This window comes from Phodopus roborovskii, unplaced genomic scaffold (genome assembly GCF_943737965.1).
Source record: "Phodopus roborovskii unplaced genomic scaffold, PHOROB, whole genome shotgun sequence".
NCBI classification, from domain to species: Eukaryota; Metazoa; Chordata; class Mammalia; order Rodentia; family Cricetidae; genus Phodopus; species Phodopus roborovskii.
The window spans coordinates 10,871,080-10,893,984 of NW_026126434.1; the positions used below are offsets into that span (position 1 = coordinate 10,871,080).

Consider the following 22,905-nt stretch of genomic DNA (forward strand, 5'->3'; position numbering starts at 1 on the left):
ACAACACGTGATAGTCAGGGCTGGTAAGTTAACAGGGAAAAAAAGGTCAAATGACAAGTTTTAATATAAGACTTTAAAACAAGATACAAGTATAAAACACTGCTTTTGTATTTCAAAAGTTGGAGGAAGATAATCCAGTCATTAAACAGTCTACAAAACATATGCCAGATTACATAAAAGTCTATATACAATATAAAAAGAGCTGAAAACAGTCTTCACTGTAAAAATAATTTAAAACAAATTTTTCAATTTAAAATATTGTCTATAGCACAAACACATCATGCAAAAGGAAAACTAAAATGTACTGCACTCTTTAGTGTAAGCCAAATTCAGATTGAGATCTTTTTTAGGTAAGGACATGAGCCACTTAATCAGTTTTCTCCTCTGGCAGTAACAGTTCTAGGTGGGTATTTTATATGCATAAAGAACAGCTATATTTCAAAACATTCTTGTAATAAATATTAAACCAACATATGAATATATTTAAATTTGGGGATAATGTTCCAAAGAAGTGTGTCAAACTAATTAATACTGACTGCAGTCTTTGAGGTTTGAACAGTTCAAAAAATTGATAACTAGTTTTAAGGCAAGCTAAGCTTTTAAATAAATAGAACTAGTTTCATTGACTATCCAATTTGTATTCATCTCCATAATACAAGGCTAATACTTTGGGATACATTACACCAGATTCTCTCAACAGGAAACAAAGTACTTTCTGGCTGAGTTACAATTTATCTTATTACTTTTGAATTTAATTAAGAGACCTATGTTTTAACAACAGTCCAAAATATTACACTCTTCCCCAGGAGAAGTACCATTATTAGATTCAGAAAGGCTTTGCATATTCACATCTTGGCAGTTTAATACTTGTGGTGAAGATCTAAGCAGGCTCTACCACAGTGATAGGTTAAACAATGGCAAATGAAACCTACAGTCAGGCACTATTGTTTCTAGAGCAACTGAAACATTTTCAAATCATTTTATCAGGTAAGTCTCAGGGGCTTGTTTGGAATATTACCACACATCTGCAGCAAGTACAAAAGCAGTCTTAAGCAGTAAACACACTTCAAACTCTTGAGCACCCACTTCTGAGTGCTCCACACACATGCTGAATTCCTTCTCACATTGAAAGTCATCTGTGATTTTAAAATATTAGCTGCCACAAGTTATTGAAAATGCCAGTGTTTAAAAAGGTAACTGCTAAAAATAAAAGTGCAGCAGAACAGAAATTGAGGATTTCAAACTATTCAATGTTACAAACAAAAGTGTGAAATACCATTCTTTGGTCTAGATAAGCTGTTCCCTTTACATTAATTAACATTCCAATGGCTTTTTGAAAACTCTTTAAAATATTGAAAATCATTAAGCAAAATCAAAATTATATATATACATATGGATGTATCATACAAATGAATCTTTAAAGGAAACTGAAGTCAACTAACAGCTGATTAAAGATACCTAGTACCTTTAAAAAAAATTAGTGTTGAATGTACAAGTACAGAAATGATGGAGCTTTAAAAATTAGAAGACAATCTTATGTTCCAGTCTATAAATATTACATCTTTTTGACTTCCTTGTTCAAGTTCACAAGTAAACATTCACTTTGACATGCTGAAGTTCCAATGCTGGTGGAGCGGTTCCTGTACCTGAACAACTGTAATGATGTTATGATTTGTCTGATGGATAGTTTACATCTGTCACTTCCTGTCTCGTGGCTGTGGCTTCATTAGCTACCTCCTGATCCCCTCCATCCACTCCAAGTCCAGATCCTCCAATACCTTCTGGTCTATCAGTATCATCTTCCAAGCCATTGTAGAACTCTTCAATCTCACTTTCATCTTCCATGGGTTCTTCTAAACTTGGACTCTGGCATGTGCCACTGTCACTGTTACTGCCACAGGAACTAGAGGATAAGATGTCGTCTTCAGAGTCTGAGTACACCTCCGCACCATGGAATATGTAACGGTTTGGTGGTACAAAAAGGTATTGATTACCTGAAATACAACAGTAAAGTTACTTTTAAGTGTTCACACTAGTTTTTAGTTTTGTTGTGTTATCTGTTTGACACAGATCCAACCTAAGTCTCCAACTGTGTATGTCCAGACTTGGGGGAGGGTGTATGTTGCATAACTGAATCACCTCTCTGCCATTTCCAAACATAAAATGTTCCTAATGTTTACCTGGGGAAAAAAGGATAAACTGTTGTTTAAGAAGTTGGGCCCTGTAATCAGGGCATTTTGTCAAGTGGTGTTTGCTTCAAAATTAAGTTTTATTCTGCTTTAGAAGCATTTAAACATTGTATGACCAATTTTTACAATTAACAAAGATCAAAGCTTTATTCAACTAAAATTTGAGTTCCTATACAGCATTACATAAGCCAGGTATGGTAGTACATATTTGTAGTCCTAACACTGGGAAGATGGAAGCAGTTCGCCTAAAATTTCATAGCTGAGCTATGATAGCTCACACTCGCACTCAAAGGGGAAGGATAGGTGTTAAATAACTTCAGAGACATTACAAATTTATCATTTCAAAGCTGGGCATCAGCACTTGGGGCAGAAAAACAGCAGATCTCTTGAGGACACTACTTTGCTGTTGTCTAGATTGCTATGATTTGGATGCTTACCAAGGAAGGAATCCTGTTTTCTTAGACTCTAGAATCTAGAGGGTACAGCCTCAAGGCATATCTAGAAATTTTTCTGGCAGTACCACTTCCTAATTATCTTCCAAGGGGTCATATATAACACATCTTCAATCCTGACTTTTCCCTCCTAGAACATGGTTCTCATCCTGTGAAAACAGTATGTATATAAACTGACCCAAGTGGGGAAACAGCATGCTTTTTAACAAGCTATCTTACGCCATTTATACTGCTTAAAACAGCACACTAAAATAATTTAAAACCCACTCTTGGAGCTGAGGCTATATAGCTCAGTTGGTAGATCACTTGCATAGCTATTTGAAGCCCTGGGTTTAATCACAATACTGTCTGCAAAAATAAACATTACCTTTCTTCTCTAACTCTACACACAAACACATAGCACTACCTCAAAACAGTTAATAAATTTTGATGGTGTGTGTGTGTGTGTGCGCGCGCGTGTGCGCGCGTAAGCCCATATCTGACACTAAGAGTCACCTTTCTTGGATCACAATACTTTGAAAATGGTTCAACAAACAAAATTCCTTACCATCAAGCCGCTTACTAATCTGTTCCTTTGCAAGTCTGTTAGGCCAACACTTTCTCACTGCTTCTGCAACTGCAGTTCTTTCATTTTTCTCTCCAGTACTGGAACCAACAGCCTTGAAATCTGGACTTTCCACATTAATGCTCTCAACATTTCTACAAGTCTGTGCTTCTTGTGACTTTTCCTCCACACCACTTTTTGATTCAGGTATTTCTAAATCATCAACTTTGTTCTTTGTTGCTTGGTCTACACATGTAGCAATCATGGAAGAAGAATCTTGTGGTACAGTTCTTTCAGGTGAACTTGAGTCTTCCGAAATATGAAGAGGTGTTGGTGGCAACTCTGATAAATGAACCAATTCCTTTTGTGTTCGTGGTGGTTTTTCAGTAATTTCTGAAAGCTTTACAGGGTTACAACAAAGTTTGGCATATTCACCACCTAACCTATGACACAACTCATTAATTATGACATCACAGTCTCCAAGAAGCTCTACATCAAAATGCAGATGAGGCAAAGGTTCCCTATTTATTAGTATTTGAGGCACTTCATGGGGTATGGAACCTTAAAAAATAAAGAAAAAAAGGGAGTTAGAAAAAAGTTATAACCACAACAAATGTACAGGGGTAGGCATGTTAGCATACCCTTATAATCCCAGCATCAGTATCTCTGAGAGCTCAAGGGCAGCAGCCAAGAACCTAGTGAGACCCTGTCTAAACAAAAAAGGGGGTGGGAACATACAAATCTATATTACAAGCATTTTTCATTTCCAAAACTAACCAACTTCATAATAATACATACTTTTCTGCCAGAGTCTGTGCCTTCTATCTGGTCTTAAATGCATGGCAATCCTGTCCAAGCCTCAGAAAGCTCCAGCTCAAAGTTTGAAATTAAATTACAAAACTCCCTTGAATTAGCTTTAAAATTTTAGCATAACATGTAGCTATAGGTATTTGGAAGCCTGTGTCTCTTACATATATCCAGTGTAACTGAAATGTCTTAGTCCTTCACATAGTGCAAGTGGCAACAGAAAATGAAACTTTTTTTTTTGGGGTGGGGGGAGGTGATCAAGATAGGATCTCAACTATGTAGCTCTGGCTGTCCTTGAACACACTATGCATGTAGACCAGGCTACCCTTAAACTGGGATCTGCCTGCTGAAATTAATGGTGTTAGTTGCTATGCCTAGCTCCTGGACATAAGCAAATGCCATTGTGGAATGAAACTTTTTAAAATCTAAGCCAGGCTGGGCTCAAATTTGAGATATTGATATATATATATGTATATATATATCAATATCAGAAGTCATCCTTGAAACTCCTGATCCTCCTGCCTTGACCCCACCACCACATAGTTTACAAGTGTGTGCCACTATTTCTGGCTACAAAAAATTTACTACCTGCAAGAGTGTGGTAGCACATGCCTTTGATTGATTCCAGCATTCAGGAGGCTGTGGCAGACTATCTGAGTCTGAGGCCAGCCTGGCCCACATCTCAGTCCCAGGTTATAGTGAGATCTTGTCTCAAGAAGGGGGCAAGAGGTTGTTAAGTGCTTAGCTACATGAAAGTGTATGGTGTACTTGTGACCACTATGTCCAAATGGAGGTGCTTACAAACTTGTGAGTGTCATGTGGGTGCTAGGAACTCATGGTGGGTCCTCTACAAGAGTAGTGGTACTCTTTGCCATGTGTGGTGATATACACATTTACTCCCAGCAGTCTGGGGGGGGGGGGAGGGCAAAAGCAGGTGGATCTCTTGAGTTCAAGGCCAGTACAGAGTGAGTTCCAGGACAGCCAGTATCCCCCCCCACACACACATACTTTTCTAGCTAGCATACATGAACAGAAAACACAGCTAATAAGCTATATATCTGATCATACATGAGTGATATACTATACAATCAACTCTATTCTAGGGCTTTAGTTCTCAATCTGTGTGGGTTGTGACCCCTCTGGGAGATAAAGGACCCTTTCACAGAGGTCACCTAAGACCTTCAGAAAACATATTCATATTATAATATGTAACAGTAGCAAAATTAGTTATGAAGTAGCAGCAAAATTTACTTTATGACTGAGGATCTCAACATGAACTGTATTAAATAAAGGGTGGCAGTACTAGGAAGGTTGAGAACCATGGTCTGACACCTTGGTCTGGCCAAAGTAGGTACACAGACATACATGCAGGCAAAATACCTCGTACACAGACATACACGCAGGCAAAATACCTCACATAAAATAACAGGAAACTACACATAGGATTAATTGAAGCAAACCCTCTGCAACTTTAAATACATACCATTAAAAAGTATGAGTCAAACAGTTTTGATTTTACATAGCTTAAAATTTGATATTATGTCTTCAAAATGTCATTTAATGAACTAAAGCTTAGGGGCTAGAGGATGGCTTTGGGGTTAAGAACCCTCACTGTTCTTGCAAAGGACATGGTTCAATTCCCAGCACCCACATGATGGCTCACAACCATCTGTAACCCCTAGTTCCAGGGGATCCAACAGGTACACATGGTGCACATACATGGATTCAAACAAAACATTCCATATACATAAAGTTGTTTTTTTAAAAAAAAAAAAAAGTAAACTTTAGAACTTCTATTTTCCAGAAAGAAACAGTAAAATCACCTCTTACACAGATCCACAACCCATAGCATGCAGCACTGTGCCCCTAAACCATCAACTTACTTGGAATTAGTGCTACTGGTCTTACTTTCAGAGAAGACCCAATAACAATGAGGAGGTCAACTTCATCTTTGTCATACTTCATGGCTCTATGAAACTGCTCTGGTAGATTTTCACCAAAGAAGACAATCTCTGGCTTCATGATAGCAAGTGGCTCATCAGCTGGGCACCTAGGACACCGAGGAACTACCTGCACAAAATGAGAAAGTGAAGGGAGCCCAAGTTACAATCAGTCAACATTTCTAGGAGACATAAAGGCTATGAAAAAGTAAGTTTGACAGTGTCTATTGTGGAGCTAGGTGACAGCCAGGTAACAATTCAGCAGGTGAAGACAATTCCCACCAAGCCTGACAACCAAAATTCAACTCCCAGAGTCCACATTATAGACTGAGGACTGACCCCCACCCACTGATCTTCTAACTCCCAACACACTCTCATTTAGCCTGTCTCCACACATGAGTTGTCATTTTCCCATGCCCACCTGTGCCAAATACTAAATACACAAAAAACAAGCACAGGGGAAAAAAAAAAAACACAAACAATCTAACCTTTTAAAAATATTTGTGAAAATGACTCCCATTTCAATATACTATTTTTCCTGATTATACATAATTGAGCACCTAAACATAGAGGACGTATTTCTGAATGTGTGTTGCTATATTTTCCTATATTAAATACTTCACTATCATTTTGAAGATGTTTTAAATCTTACATAATGTAGGAAAGTCTCCAAATTCTGGCCAAAGCCAAGATAGCAGCATTCCCTCCAACTTGTGACTAGGCCTCCTATTTTACACTTAGATAGTAAGGAGGTACTTACAGGAGATAATTAAAGTTTGTGAAAGGATCTTGTTTGTAGCTGAGCATGACCTACAGCTTATTCTCCAGCCTCCAAAGTGCTGGGATTACAGGCATGTGCCCAAACACCAGATTTAATGATTCTCAATATTAAGCAGGCATTCTACCAATGAGCAACATTCCAACCTCTTTTGTTTTTTGAGACCGGGTTTCTTCTGTGTGTAATATAATAGTCCTTGCTGTCCTAGAATTCACTTTGTAGACTAAGCTGGCCTTGAACTCAAAAGATCCACCTGCCTCTGCCTCTGGGGTGCTGGGATAAAAGGTGTGTGCCACTACCACCTTGCCAACTTTTTTCAAATGACTCTTCCTATACAGCTCAGGATAACCGGGCAAGCACTGAGTGCACTCATAAATGCACCCTGTTCCATGCTTCTTTAGTGTGCTCTAACATCCTTGCCTGAACAGAAATTTGCTACTTAAGGTAGGAAAAAGAACTGACTTATCAGAATTTCTAGCGTTCTTTCTGTGTAACACATACTTCTTTCTCAGAAAGGGGAAAAAGATGAAGGCAGAAGCAACAAAAATTATGTTTACATAATTCCTAAAATGAGCAGATAAATTAAAGTACCTGATTAAAAATGTCTCCTCGAACAGCTTCACAATCAACTTTGTATTTACAAATCAGGCAAGAGGCTGTTGCAAATGAACCTAAAACAAAATATACCTGCTTTATTGACCATAAAGACTTTAATCTGAGTTCTCCTCTGTTAAATATTAAGAATGTGCATGTGTGCGAGCGATAGCAGCTTCTTTATAAGCCTGATGCTTCTATTACACTAAGCACATTACAGAAAACCATTGTTGATAATTACTAACCATGACATTGAATGATCCTTTGGATTCCTGCAACCTGCTCCAAGGTATCTATATTTTGGGTATAGTTTCGAAGTAGTTTTCCTTCCTTATCTGACAAAGCTATGAATTTGTGACACAGAGATGGTTGGAACTGTCCAGGATATATTTCCTATATAATGCAAAAAAAAAACAAAGATTAACATTAATGAAATAAGTAACAAATCCTGCTTATGTTTAATCAAAAAACATACTAGTAACACCACACGTATATACTTTAACAAAATACACGAGCATTTTAAAGCATCTAGATAGATGACACACCTAGAAAAAGGCTTGTTACTATTTTAAAAAAAAAAAAAAAAATCAGCAATTAGTGAACTTGGCCCCTTGCAGAACAAGGTATCGTGACCCATAAACACATCTTAATGTAAGTCAAAAGGAATACATACCTTAGGTACATCTAAATTTTGTTGGCTGTAAATTCAGATTTTTTTCTTTAAGGAAAGAAAGGGGAACTTTACACTGGAATTACAGATATCAAAGGTATGGTGACTTCACAACTAGTGACTTCACAACTAAAAACTTTCTTTTTAATTCATCATTCATAAATATCAACCTGCTGGGAATTTAAAGCTGAAGTTTTAATTCCTTACCAAAATTGCTTTCCTTCCATTGCACAGGCATACTGGGATAGAACAGAGCTGCTCATGAATGCTGAGTTGCTGGATATTGTGTGTGTGTTTTTCCCCCCAAATAATGCTTCAATGTTGTTTCTTCTTTAAAAACAAAGAATTCAGATATACACATGGCAAAAAGATCAGAGAAAATGTATCAATTTTGGTTCTCCCAACTTTTGACAGTGTTTTTATTCAATTTCACTTAGTAAGTGACTATGGCAAAGGAAGTTTCTTCTTTTTTCTTTAAAGTAGCTGTACTGTATACTTCCTTACATTATAGCTTCTATCTAATCCATCAAAATGTTAGCAAAAAATAAATACAACCATATGTCCATCAATAGGGAAACTGGTTGTATAGTAATATACATCCACACAGTGGAGTAATTCAGCCACTCAGAGAATGAGAGGTCTCTTATACACTGACCTGAAAAATAGTCCATGGCATATGAAAAAAGCAAGTTAATCACCAGGGAGTAAATTTTTTGGCTTTATTAAGCAAAAAATTGAAATCGTGTACACATATGGATGATTCTATCTGCAGATATGGGAAGAGCACACAGCAACTATAAGCAGGGCTGAGGCTGCTGTAATATTAGAGGACTTTACTTTTATCTTGTTTAGAATTTCCACTCAGCAATGCTACATAAAATTTAATAAGCTAGGGTTTTTTGGGGTGGGAGGGGGAGACAGGGTCTGTCTCTACATAGCCGTCTGTCTCTACATAGCCCTGGCTCTCCTGGAACTCACTGTGTAGACCATTCTGACACTGAACTCAGAGATCCATCTACCTCTGCCTCCTGAGTGCTGGGATTAAAGGTGTGCACCACCACACCCAGCATTAAAGTAGTTCCATAAAAGCAGTCCAAGATTTTTGTTTTCCATTCCAATGTACACAGGAAACACTTATGAGGCTGGACTGAGTGGCACATCCTGTAATCCCAGCACACAGAGGTCAATTTAGAATTGTAAAAGAACTTTAAATCAGAACTTCCAAATCTTAAAAAGATAGGTCATCTCAGGTCTTAACACATACGCCTTTGATCCCAGCATTTGGGAGGTAGAGGCAGGCACCAGCCCAGTCTACGAAGTAAGTTCCTGGACAGCCAAAGCTATTACACAGGGAAACCCACATTCAAGGAGGAGGGGGAAAAACAAACAATCATGAGTGTTGGGTCATTCTACAAAGATCAAGTTTCAAATACATATTTTAAAAGGTAACACTCTTCAGGGCACTGGTTGGTATACACCTTTAATCCCAGTTCTCAGAAGGCAGAGGCAGAAGAGCTCTCAATTTGAGGTCAGTCTGGTCTACAAATCTTCCAGGATAACCAGGGCTACAGAGAGAAACCCATGTCTTGGGAAAAAAAGCAAAAATAAAAGTTAACATTCAGAAAAGCTTTCCCTCCAGTGATACTACCTGCTTTCTTCCTCTAAGTTTCTACAGAATAAACAAAAATCCTAAATGTTAGGGTATTACACAGCCCCTAAAAAACTATTCACCCAATCTTAAGAGTTTGTAGAGAATAGAGAAAGGAATTTGAGTTTGGTAAGATACAACCAAAATTCTCCATTCTGTGAAGACCTGAAGGCTGGTGGCAAACTGTAGATGTAGCTCTTGCTTAGCATGCGGGAGGCAAAGAACTTAATCCCTAGTACCACACAAAAAAAAGTGAAGGGCTGGAGAGATGGGTCAGTGGCTAAGCATTTGTACTACAAGCTTGAGGACTAGTGCTATCATTTCTACACGTAGTAGGCAGAAACAGGGACCCCAGCTGAACAGTCTACAATACATAATGTGGAGAGAGTAATGGAGAAATAGACCCAAAGTCAACTTCTCGCCACCACTTGTGACATGCACACTTACACCTGCACATTGCATAAACATCATACACATGCTCATAAAGGGAAAAATATGAAATGAAAATTCCAGTAAGAACCCATACTCATTTCATTTGCAGAACTCTAGTAGACTTTACTGATAAAAACTGTTGGCAGCTACCTCTTGGAGGAGATCTGACTTTAACAGAACACATTGGTCACTGAATATTTCAGGCTTTATGGGCTACACATTTTGCCATGTGGTCTCATACTGCAAAAGTAGTCAGAGATGATCTATTAAGTGGACTTGGCTATCTTTGACTTAGGAACAGTACAGTAGAATTTCATACTGTTCATGTGTTATGAAAGCAGCCTGACAACTCCCAGTCATTAACAATTTAACTCTCGTAGCAGGACAGTGGTGGCACACACCTTTAATCCCAGCACTCAGGAGGCTGTGAGTTCGAGACAAGCCTGGTCTACAAGAGCTAGTTCCAGGACAGCCTCCAAAGCCACATGATGGAGAAACCCTGTCTCCAAAAAACCAAAAAATAAATAAATAAATAAATAAAAAATAAATAAAAACAATAGGGTAAGGCAGGAAGAAGCTGGTAAGCAGACACAATCTGACAGAGGATGACGTTTAGATGATCTATTGTACAACATAGAAATCAATTAATAATGCTGTGTACCTGAAATGTCTGAAATGTACAAATAAGTATGTGATATAAAGGATGTTACTAACTTGCTATAGCCATTCCATAATATATATACAAGCAACGTTATGTATATGATATAAACATCTACTTCTATGTACATTTGAATAAATTCATAACTCACAGTCAGCCATACTTGGGAGTTATACATTATGATATCATCACATCTATTGCGGTAAATAAGGGTCAGGATAAACAAATAGGCCGAATAGATGTTTATTCAGGGAGAAATAACTTACAACCTAGACAGATGAACACCAGGAAATTCAACCCAATCCTCTCCTGTCCGAGTCACGCCAGAAAGAGAGCGCCTTCCTGGCCCCCTCCGACCTCCTTCCTCAGGTCACCTCCGCCCATAGCTCCACCCCCCAATGGGCGTGGTCAGTGCTACAGAAGGACTACCTCACTACAATTCCCCTTTTAGTCTAAAGAAAAGATTTAGGCTTAATATAAAACTATATACAAAACAGTGAATAACAAGTGTGCTCTAAGAAAAGGAAAATCGAGAACAAAATGACCTACATATCTATTCCTAGGGTGAGGGCATAATGGAGTTTACAATAGAGTTGTCTTAAGTTGGAAAACGTAAGTCTAGTACCTAATATATCTAACTAGGAAGAGAGATAATAGTTGTGATAGTTTAATCTTTAACCTCATCAAGACCTGAGAAGGAAAATAACAATACTAGAGTAGACAGGAAATGTGGATGGACAACTTCCAAAACGGTGCAGCAAGGACAGAAACAGCAAGCCACCTGAACAGTCACCCTAGGTCTCACAGCGATGTTGGTACACCCAGATTTGGCTAAGGCCAAGAGAACTTGACAGACCATAACAACAGCAGGGAAATAGAATGGCTGTCTTACCCTGACTTGGCAAGGTCAAGTAGTCTTTTATATTTGTCTCCTGTAAGCACATAGGACTGCATGTCCAAATCAGTGGTCAAGGTGGGGGCTATTCTATGCCCAACAGGCCATTAGCTGAGGCGAGATTGAACTCCAGCAGGAGCAACAACAGTGTCCAACATATTTTCGGGAAAATGTATGGTGTTGTCAGGAGCAACAGTGTCTCATGTCAATGGAGTACTAATATTAAAACATTTAAATGTCATGTTTTGTATGTCTATGTCCTTCCCATCCCAGTCATGTTTGTTAAGTGATGTAGACAAAGAACTTTTCTGGTGTAGGCCTCTAGGGTCTATGTACCGAGACTATCACCTGTAAACTGAGGGATCTTTGATTACCCCATTTATATCTTTCAATGAAGATTAATTTTTATGCTCCCCACCTGTGCCATAAACCCAATTAAAACCCAAACAAAACCACATTCTAGCATGTGTGTCCATTGCTGTGGCCTGAATCCAGGGCCTCGTGCTCAAGAAAGCTGTGCTGTTGTAACCCAGGCTGGCTGCCTCCAACTCCTGAACCCTGGGACCAGCAACAAGTAGAGCTGGCTTGTTACACATTATGAGAGAAATTTTCATGTTAGGTTTCCTGGAATTCCAGCCTTTATAATCCCCCAAAGAAGAGCAAAACAATGCTTGCCCATACACATACAGAAAATAAGTAAATGTAATTTAAAAAATTTATGAAACCCTTAATTTTAGGTATTTATGTGCACTTGACAACCCTGGTAAAATAATGAAAAAAATGACTACTTCTGGCAAGTTTCCCCCATTCACAACAGAATTTACAGAAAAAAATCTTGGGGATTATTAACATAGATACACTAACCACCTATACTTATATAAGACATGAAAGTAACTTAAGTTATCTGCTGACCTTTCTAAACATGTATCTACCTACTAAAGTTACAAAACATTAGTGTCCTGCATCTGTCAAGAAGTCTCACTGTTCTTTGATAAACAGGGCAGCACCACTAAGCAGCACAGGTTTCAACAGTACATCTTAAAGTTGCAAACTGTGGTCACCCCTCTAATCCCAGCACCTACAATGTTGAGACAAGAATTGGGAGTATTTCTTCACATTTCTGTAAATATAGCATATGAAGACAGTCTGTATACTACAGCTTAGGCCTGCAAGAAGTAAAGGGACTTTGCTGCCAAGCCTGTCAACCCGAGTTCAATTCCAGGAACTCGTATGTGTCTATGTGGGGGAACCCAACTCCCTAAACTAAATTTGTCTTGTCGCCTCCAAAGGTGCACTTTGGCATGTGCACCACCATTCACCACTCCACCCGCCTGAAAGAAAACTTGTAAGATCCCATTAATTTCTCAATTCTCTATAAGGTCTCTGGAAGAGTCTTTCAAATTTATTTGCAAGCTCTGTAACAATGAATTAACATGAGACCTGGTGGTAGGTGGAGGCAGGAGGGTCAGGAGGCTCAAAAGTCATCCTTGACTATGAAAAATTCAAGACCAGCCTGGTCTACATCAGACTGCCTCAAACAACAACCACAACACAAAACAAAACAAAAAAGAGGATAAAAATGTAAAATATATTTTCTAGTGACTAAAATCTTGGGGCAATATATACATTCTATGATCTCTAGCACAGCTGCACAATTGCTACATGGAGCCAGATATCAATTTTTAATTTTCTAGTTCACATTAAAGAGAAAATTTCAAATGCCTAAAAAAAAAAAAAATATTGTTACTGCTTTGTTTGTGAAGTTGAGTCTCACAATGTAGCCTTGGCTGATCATGAAATCTAGTCTTCTGATAGCCTCTTAAATCCTGGAATTGTAGAATATGCCACTATGTCTGGCTCCTGAACATATTACCAAACAAATTATTTCCAAACATGTGTTTGCTTGTTGGTATTTAATAAGTGCAATTAGTACAATTTTATTTTTCTTTAGCAAAGTCTTTAAAATTCAGTTAAGTATTATGTCCTTCACTTACTTGTCACCACACTTCAAGTATTCAAAAGCCACATGCAGCTGGTAACTGACTTATGAACTAAAAGACCAGCTGACTCTAGAGTCTCATCTGTTCACCAAAAAAAAAAAATGTAATCTTAAAATCTTAATCTTCAGTAATTAAAAATCATTTTTCAGACAGATGCACACATTAAAACTTGTCCACTACAAAACATACTGTAGAAGGTCCTATCATCTTTTATGACTCAGAAAAAGTAAGATTAAAAGTCAAAATAAGCCATTTTTTATATGATCTACAAACCTCCAGAGAAGAGAGACACACAGGCAAAAGACCAAAAAATACATTATTTACGATCAGTCCTAAAACAACAGAAGTTCTGCCTACCACACTGTAGCATAAAATTCATTGGGCACTGTATGTCAACTTAAGATGCCTATACATGAGAACACTTTTTCATCAAAGACAAACAAAACCCTGTGATACCTTTGCAAACTTGAAGAATGGTCTTGGATCTTTTCTAAAATACTCAATATCGAACATGGCTTGAGGATCTGGGAGGTCTGGGAAGTCCACAGCAAGGCGAGCATAAATACCATCTCTTGATCTGAAGTCAGGTATCCCACAGGAAACAGAAACCTGCAGCATACAAGACATAATTCACAACATTCAATTGTCCTACTCTCATAATTAGTACCTCTAATACATGCAATTTGGTGTTAAGAACTTAAAGACAAAAGTAAGTCTGGGGAACAGAAATATAATCCTTCTAATTTCAAATACAGATGAAAGGTAAACTAATGAAAATAATCTGCCACATACTAGTTTTAGTGGTGGTAAGTTGAGCTAATCTTAAAAACCTTTAAACATCTAAACATACTGAAGCAAATACAATTGGTTGAAGTAAATCAATTCCACCTTTTAACCAAAAGTAGGTAAGACTTTTCCACCAGTTAATCATTCAAGAAACTGTTCTCATAGCCAGCTTTTACTACTCAAGAATTAGAGTTCTGAAACTTTATACTCTAAGCTGGGCACATGGGTTCATGACTATAGTTTCAGATTTCCAAGACTATCTAGGGACAATCACAACAGGAAAAGCTATTTTTAATAAGGGGGTGTGGGTCCTTGATATGTTGTTATTCAGTAGTACAACTACCTAACACATACCACAAGAAAGTAATTCTTTTCAAAAACTATTAGGTTTTATCATTTTTGTTTTCTATGCATGTATGTATGTTCTGTACATAAGCACCTGGTGTCCTGAGGTCAGAAGGAATCAGATCATGCAGTTGTGAACTGACATGTGGGTGCTAGAAACTGAACCTGGGCCCCCTGCCTAGCAGCACAAGAGCTAGGCTCTGAACCACCTCTCCTGTCAAAGAACTTAACATCTATTTATGGCTTCTTTGTTTTTGTCTTTTGTTTAACAAAGTCTAAGTGTCCCTGGCTGACCTGGAACTCAAGAGATACACCTGTCTCTGCCTCCCCAGTGCTAGCATTAAAGCACAGGCCACCTAGCTTCTCATGTTTTAAACAGTGTCTTGCTGAACCTGGAGCTCACCACTTTGGTTAGGCTGGCTAGCCACTGAGCTCCAGGAATCTATCTCTACACCCCAGTGCAAAGGTTACAGTTAGGTAAGATGCTGAGGGGTAAATGCTGTCATATCCAGTTAAGGATGTGGTTTTTTTGGTTGTGGAATATTACTTCAACTATATAAAGATGTGTTACATTTGTTTATGCTCCATTTAATTATGTAAAGATGTGTTGCTGTTTTATCTAGCCTGCCTAAAGAACCTGATTCGGCTAATAAAACGCTGTCAATTACTTGGCAGTAGAGGAATAGGTGGGGCTTGTAGGCAGAGAATAAATAAGAGGAATCTAGGCTTGAGAAGAACAGAGAGAGAGAACAAGGAAGAAAAAGGAAGATCCCCCAGGAACAGCCAGGCAGCCAACAGCAGGCTGGATATGAAGGAACAACAGGACATACAGAAAGGAAAGAAAGAAAAAAATCCTGAGGCAAATTGTAGATAAATAGGTAAAAATAAGTTGTAAGAGCTAGTGGGACAAGCCTAAGCCAAGGCCAAGTATTCATAACTAATAAGTTCCTGTGTCATGATTTGGGAGCTGGTTGGTGGCCCAAAAGAAAACCTGCTACATTTTTTTAATATAAAAATAGAAGCCAAACAGTGGCCCAACTCTATAGTCAGAGCTAAGATAGCTGAGGCAGGCCTTTAATCTCTGGCAAATTTGAGGACAACCTGGTCTACAAAGAAAGCTCTAATTTAACCAGAGCTACAGTGAGATACTATTCAAAAGAAGTAAAAAAAAAAAAAAAAAGTGCCAGGCAATGGTGCAGGCCTTTCATCCCAGCACTTGGGAGGCAGAAGCAGTTGGATCTCTGTGAGTTCGAGACTAGTCTGGTCTAAAATAGCTAGTTCCAGGACAGCTTCCAAAGCTACAGAGAAACTCTGTCTCAAAAAACCAAAAAATAAGGTTTTAGACACAATATTCTTCCTTCAAATAAACCCTGGCAGTTCAAATAGGGAAATCAACAAGCTTTATTTTGCTCCAGTTTTACAGTTAAAAAAAAAGTCTCTGGAACACAATCCTTGCACACAACCCAACACTTGAAGGCTGGAAAAGGAAGATTACTGCCAGTTTGAGACCATCCTAGGCTACAGGGACCATCTCAAAAAAAAAAAAAAAAAAAAAAAAAAAAAAAAAAAAAAAAAATCAGCCAGGCACGGTAGTACATTCCTCCTTAATAATCCCAGCACCTGGGAGGCTCTCTGGCAAGTTCCAGGCCAGTCAGTGCTATAGTAAGACCTTATCTCAAAAATAACTCTTCACTTTTCACTTAAAGCTATGAAAAAGCAAACAAAAAATAAATAAAAACTAAAACTGGGAGCCTACAAAATGGCTCAGGCAGTTAAGGTGCTTCTGACCAAGCCTGAAGCCAAGACTCACACAAATCAAGTAGACAACTCAAGCTGTATTGATTTCCACAGGTGCCATAACATACACATAGCATACAAGCTACCACACACAACCAAACATAAGCCAAACTATATGTTTTCTTTTGAAAAACAAAGCAGGTGGTGATAGTGGTGCAGGCCTGGACCCCAGCAGTCAGGAGGCAGAAGCAGGCAGATCTGAGGCTGCCCTGGTCTATAAAGTTGTTCCAGGACAGCAAAGGCTGCTACACACTGAAACCCTGGTCTTCCTCTGACTTCCAGAACTGCTATTATTAATAATCATTTAGTACCTTTTTCCACACTGCCCCAAGTGCTTCTTGCTACCATAACGTCTAACATACTATACAACACAGAATATGACTCGGTCTTAGATCAAGTCAAATGAAAAAGGTCAAGTCTCAGCTAGGCATTGGTGGCACAAGCCTTTAATTCCAGCACTCTGGAGGCAAAGGCAGTGGGATCTCTGTGAGTTCAAGGCCGGTTTGGTCTACAGAGACAGTTCCAGGACAGGCCAAGTCTCTAGAATCTTAAGTTAAAATTAAAAAAAAAAAAAAAAAAAAAAAAAAAGCTACCTTCCCAATACTACCTCTTTTAACCATAAGTCTCTGCTTTCTCCATGAAAACTGGCTATCTCCACTAAAGCCTGTTACCATAACACTGCATAAGAATCCAATTTATCTAAATCTTTAGGAACCAGGATGCAATGTGTTAAAACTCCAGGAGCTGGAGAGAGCGCCTGATGTGTGTAACGAGTACGGTTTTTCCCCCTGCCGCCTGGTCTTGTCCCGCCACCAAGCCAGCCCCAAATAACACACTGAGACTCTGTATTTGATACAATATTGTTGGCCCTGTTACTTGTTTGCCTTTTCTGGCCCCCTCCGACCTCCTTCCACAAGTCACTTCCGCCCATGGCTCCACCCCCCAATGGGTGTGGTCAGTGCTACAGAAGGACTATCTCACTACAGATGTGGACCTGAAGACTCACTCACAACCACCTGTCACTCCAATTTCAGGGGATCTAATGCCTTTTGGACTCCTTGGTCACACAATAGAACAAAAACATGCATGCAGGTAAAACACCCATATACATAAAATTAAAAACAAACTACAGGAATTGGAGAGGTGGCCTAGCCATTAAAGACAATTTGCTGCTCCATGAAGAGAAGCTAGATTTGGTTGCTAGCAACCATATGGGGGATCAAAACTGACTATAACTCAAATTCCTGGGAACCCAATGCCTACCTCTGGCCTCTTGGTATCAGGTACACAGATGGTGCACATAATGCATGCAGGCAAAAACCTCATAAACACACAAAAATAAGATCTTTTTTAAAAAACGGGGGCCATCAATTCCACTTTATCAATTGTGCTACAAACAGATGAACATTTAAAGTTGTCAAACTTTTCAAAACCCTGAACTAACTTAGCAACTGCTGTTGCCCTCAGGTTTTGGCAGTTCTAGACACCTATGTTATGAACAAAGGCTACAACTAGAGGAGAAAAAAATTCACTGGAAAAGGAATAAAATATATATTAGCTCTCTTTACTGTTCTTATTTATTATGCATCTTACATACATACCCCAGCACCAGTTAAAACTATTATCTTTTTGCATTCTTGTAGTAACTTCACGGCATCTTCAATCGTATTAATATCTTTTCTTTTTTTCCGTTTTGGTGGTTCTGAAAGGATATTAATAACAATCTGCCATAGTGTCATATCATCCAGCTCAGGTGGAGGAATTGTTTCGGGTAGCAAATCTTTCAGAATGGTCCGAGGGTCGGTGCCGATCATGAGATGCTGCTGAACAAAAGTGTATGGACCTGTATGAAGGGAAGAGAGACTGAGGTCAATCCCACCTCTAACAAACACCTCATTTATTTTCTCAAGTATATGAGTTAGCAACATATAAAATTTTTACGCAAAGAAAATACAATTTAGAGCCAGGGGTTGAGGGAGAGGCAGATAGAGGTGGATCTCTGTGAGTTAGAAGCCCAGCTTTATCTGAGTGAGTTCCAGGCCAGTCAAGAGTATAGAGAAACTTGGTCTCCCAATCTCCAAAAGCAAAAAAAAAAAAAGCAAAAAAGGTACAATTTAAAGGTAAAGATCTGACCTGGGTGGGGATATCCAAGTGGGGAGTATGCTTAGGTCTAAGGTTTCAGTTTTGTTTTTTCAAGACAGGTTTTTCTGTGTAGCCCTGGATGTCCTGGAACTGCTTTGTAGACCAGGCTAGCCTTGAACTCACTCAGATTTGCATACCTCTGCAGCCTGGCAAGTCTAAGTGTTTTGATTGCATTTTAAGGGGCAAATAGGTGGAAGACAGAGGAAGCAACTCAGGAATTAGTATGCAGGAGGCCAAGAAGAAAAATCTTACCAACACAGGAGAAATTAAATCTAAATAGTAAACATGACAGAGAATTTAAAATTGATACAAAATAGTTTTGGGTGGTGATGGCACTTTTAATTCCCAGCATTTAGACTTAATTAAGATAATCAGGAATTCAAGGCCAATGGGAACTACCCAGTAAATTCATGCCAGTCTAGACTACAAGTGATCCGGTTCTCAAAAAGAAAGCAAAGTTTTAAAAAATGGTACACATAGAGCAAAAGAGAAAACAACGTATAAAAGAAAAAAGGACAGCAATGAGGACCACACTCAACCTCAGACAAAGGACATGGTATAGCACACCTATAACTCTAGCACTTGGGCTGCTGGTAAAGGTAAGAAGGTAAGAAATTCAACACTGTCCTTCCTTACATCCTAGACTCTGAGTTTAAAGCCAGCTTGGGAATCAAGAAAAAAGGAAAAGAAAGGAAGGAGAAAGAAGAAAAGGTGTAAGAAAGAAAGACAGCATTGGTTATGGTATATGACAAAGGCTGGTGCAAAATGATAAAAGAACAATTCAGCCAGGGTTGGCTACAAAATACCTTGTCTCAAAAAGAGGAAGGAAAGAAAGAAGGAAGGAAGGAAGGAAGGAAGGAAGGAAGGAAGGAAGGAAAGAAGCATTTACTTTAAGGATTCATAAGTCTGACGCATACCTATCCTTGGCCGTGGAGTCCAGTCACTAGAACTTGCATGGGAAGTTCTATCATCTTCATCACTTTCACAGGAATGAAAGCCATTGGTGATGATCTCATCAGTGAACAGGAGGTTGTCTGTGAAAGAAAACAAAGGCTGTTGCTAAAACAGTTTTCATCTGGACCTGGGGGTACACACCTGCAATCACTGGTACTTTGAGGCCAGTTTGGGCTACATGGCCAGAATCAGGTTATTGAGACAAAAACAAAAACCATAAGGCACAGGAATTTACATCTATGATTCCAGCATATGAGAGGCACAGAACTCGAGATCAACCTGAACTATATAAAACAGTGAAATCCAGTCTAGTCCCGGCTAAAGTGGAACCCTATCTCAAAAATCTGAAAAATAAAATAAAATAAAATAAAATCTGTGTAGCTCAGGGGAAGCACACCTTCAAATAGGATATGGGCTCCATGATGCCTTCATGAAATGTAGCAAGTAAAAACTGCCTTAAATCAGGCAGTGGTGGCACTCTTCATTAATCACAGTACTCAGTAGGCACAGGCAGGAGAATCTCTGAGTTTGGTGCCAGCCTGGTCTATAAAAGAAAACAAAAACACTTCAAAATCTCACTGAAGTAAAATCTTTAGTTCTCCCTGTCCCAGCCAACCAAGATCTTTCTGTAGCCCTTAAAGTAGCAATCTTCCTGCCTCAACCTCCCGGGTGTTGGCAAATTTATGCCTTAGAGGACATAAAACATAACTTTACACTACACTGATTATTTCCCCTTTAATAGCCAAAATCAAAGTAAATACATTCCAGTCCCTAATACGCCTTTTTTTTTTTTTTTTTTTTTTTTTTTTAGAAAAAAATATATGGCCCACGGGTTGGAGAGATGGCTCAGGGGTTAAAAGCACTGACTGCTGTTCCATAGGACCCAGGTTCAATTCTCAGCACCCACATGGCAGCTCACAACTGTCTGTAACTCCAGTTCCAGGGGACCCAGACACCATGGCAAAATACCAATGGACATAAAGTAAAGTAAAATTTAAAAAAAAAATATATGTATACATATATATATATATATATATATATATATATATATATATATATATATATAAAATGGTCCACAAATACTACTGACAGACTCCGATAAATTCTGGACAAAAACAATTCAGATGACATTATTACATATACAACACCCTTTGGTATCAATATGGCAAAAACAAGCCGGTTTTTTAGAAGTACAGATATGTAAGTAAAGAAATATTACGAGCACATGACTTTAATAAAAAATAATAAGTACTGTAAAATACCACTCACTCTTCTATACCTAGGTGCTAAATGCAGGAATTTCCGGACATTAAGACTATGCTTTACGAAACAGCTTTGGTCTATTAAAAATGTCTAACTTAAAAAAAAAAAAAAAAAAAAAAGATGCCGGTCGAAAAAAAGAAAAAGAAAATAACACCACACAGGTGTCAGCCTGCAAACGTAATCGCAGAGGATCGATCCACGGGACAGTCTAATTTGTGTTGCGAGCAAAACACAACTTTAATAAAAGCGCTTTGGTAAAAAAGCGTACGAAGGAGGGAAAACTTATTCCAACGACAACTGCGAGAGCCTGCCGCCCGGGTGACGACTGCGCGCAGCGCAAAGCGGCCCAGGCGAGCGAGCGAGCGGCGAGTCCGCGCGCGGCTCCGCTGCAGGGCCGGCGAGCTCGGCGGCGCGCGGCCGAGCCAGGGCCGAGCTGCGCCGCTGCCGCCGCCGCCGCCGAGCCCGAGGAGCCCTGGGGGCCCCGGGCAGCCTGGGACCGGGTCACAGGCGGGGACGCGGAGGGACACGGCTGCGCGCGCGCGCGCGCGGCTCACCTCGGTAGCCGATCGCTGCCGCCGCCGCCGCCGCCTCGTCGTCCTCCTCGCCCTCGTCGTCGTCGAAGTCGTCGGCAGCCCTCGGCTCCCGCCGCAGGCCTGACCCATTGTTTCCGTCCCCGGCCGCGGTGCTCGCCGGGGCCTCCTGCTCCGCGCCCGCCGCCGCCGCCGCCGCCCCTACCGCCTCCCGCCACAGCGCCGCCGGGGCCGCGGCGCTCGCCGCCTCACACCCCGCCGCCGGCGCCGCCGGCGCCGCGCTCGGCTCGCCCGGGCTGCACCCGAGGCCGGGCCCGTCTCTGCGCGGCCTCTTGCGAAGCGGCTCGTCGGCGGGCTGCGACGCGGCCTCCATGGCGGCCGCCGCGGAAGGGGAGCCGCCGGCCTGAAGGGCGAGCGCCGCCTCGTCCGCCATCTTCCAACTGCCTCTCTGGCCCTCCGCCCTCGCCTCCTCTGCTCCGCTCGACGCGCGGCACTGGCGCCCCCGCGGCTCGGCTGCGGGAGATTTAAACCCCGTCACGTGACCCGGCCCTCGCCGCCCCCGCCCCCGCGCCGCTCCCGCCACCCACGCGGGCCGGACCACAACACGCCGGGTCACGTGTCCGGGCGCCGCCCGCGGCCTCGGCCCTGCCCGGCCCCACCCAAGGTGGCCCGGCTCCCCTCGGCGGCCTCGCTTCGCCTCGCGCTCGCCTGCCACCGCCGCGGCGGCTTAAGTTTGCGATTGCGCCGCGAGTTCCCACCTGGGCCTCACGCGCGCACCTTGCCTGCCTCCGCCTCAGTCCGGAGCTGGCCGAGGCCGGGCCCCCAGAGCATTTCCCCCACCTGCCTCACGCTCTGTGACAGCTCTTCCTCAGTTTACCCCTGTAGCCTCCTCAGGAGATTGCGCTCTCTCCCAAACTCCCTTAGCATGTGCAATGGAATTTCAAAACTCAGACTCGGGAGGACCTGGGCCCAGGTGCCCTCTGGCCCCAGCTCGGCCCCCACAGGTTCAGCCTCGGCCAGTCCTCTGGACCTCGCTTTGGGCATTTGTAAAAGTAATCCCTTGGTTCAGGTCGGGCTACTAGAAAGGACGCGATGGAGAGCACTTGGTTCTTCTGTGTGGGGGTCAAATTTTGGGCCCGGCTCTTGTGACTTAAGGAGTTGATTGTGCCGATTCTAAACCCATCTTTTTGTTGTTTTTGGCTTGCGTTTTACGTTTCTCTGTGTAGCCCTGGCTGTCAAGAACTCACTCTATAGACCAGGCTAGCCTCCAACTTAGGGATCCACCTGCTTCTGCCTCCCGAGTGCTGGATTTAAAGGTGTGTGCCACCACCGCTAGTATTCTAAACCCAGCATCTCTAAAATGACAAGACCAGGAGTGAGGATGTAGCTCGGTTGTAAAGTCAGGCTTGTTCCTGACACGCATGAAGAGAGGGGCAGGAGGTCCTCTTCAGCTATACGGGGAGCCCCTTATAGGAATACCT

The 22,905-nt window shown here is 40.9% G+C and overlaps 1 protein-coding gene across 1 annotated transcript; it reads right to left on the reverse strand.

Moving 5' to 3' along the window:
- Nucleotides 1-84: 84 nt before the first annotated feature.
- Sirt1 (sirtuin 1) lies at nt 85-21,966 on the reverse strand. The gene is made up of 9 exons (XM_051186829.1): nt 21,449-21,966; nt 19,595-19,711; nt 18,137-18,378; nt 14,064-14,216; nt 7,550-7,697; nt 7,302-7,381; nt 5,876-6,062; nt 3,189-3,746; nt 85-1,994 (listed from the first exon to the last, which is right to left on the reverse strand). The coding sequence occupies exons 1-9, from the start codon at nt 21,855-21,857 to the stop codon at nt 1,666-1,668; spliced, it is 2,223 nt and encodes a 740-aa protein (XP_051042786.1). The 5' UTR covers nt 21,858-21,966; the 3' UTR covers nt 85-1,665.
- Nucleotides 21,967-22,905: the final 939 nt, after the last annotated feature.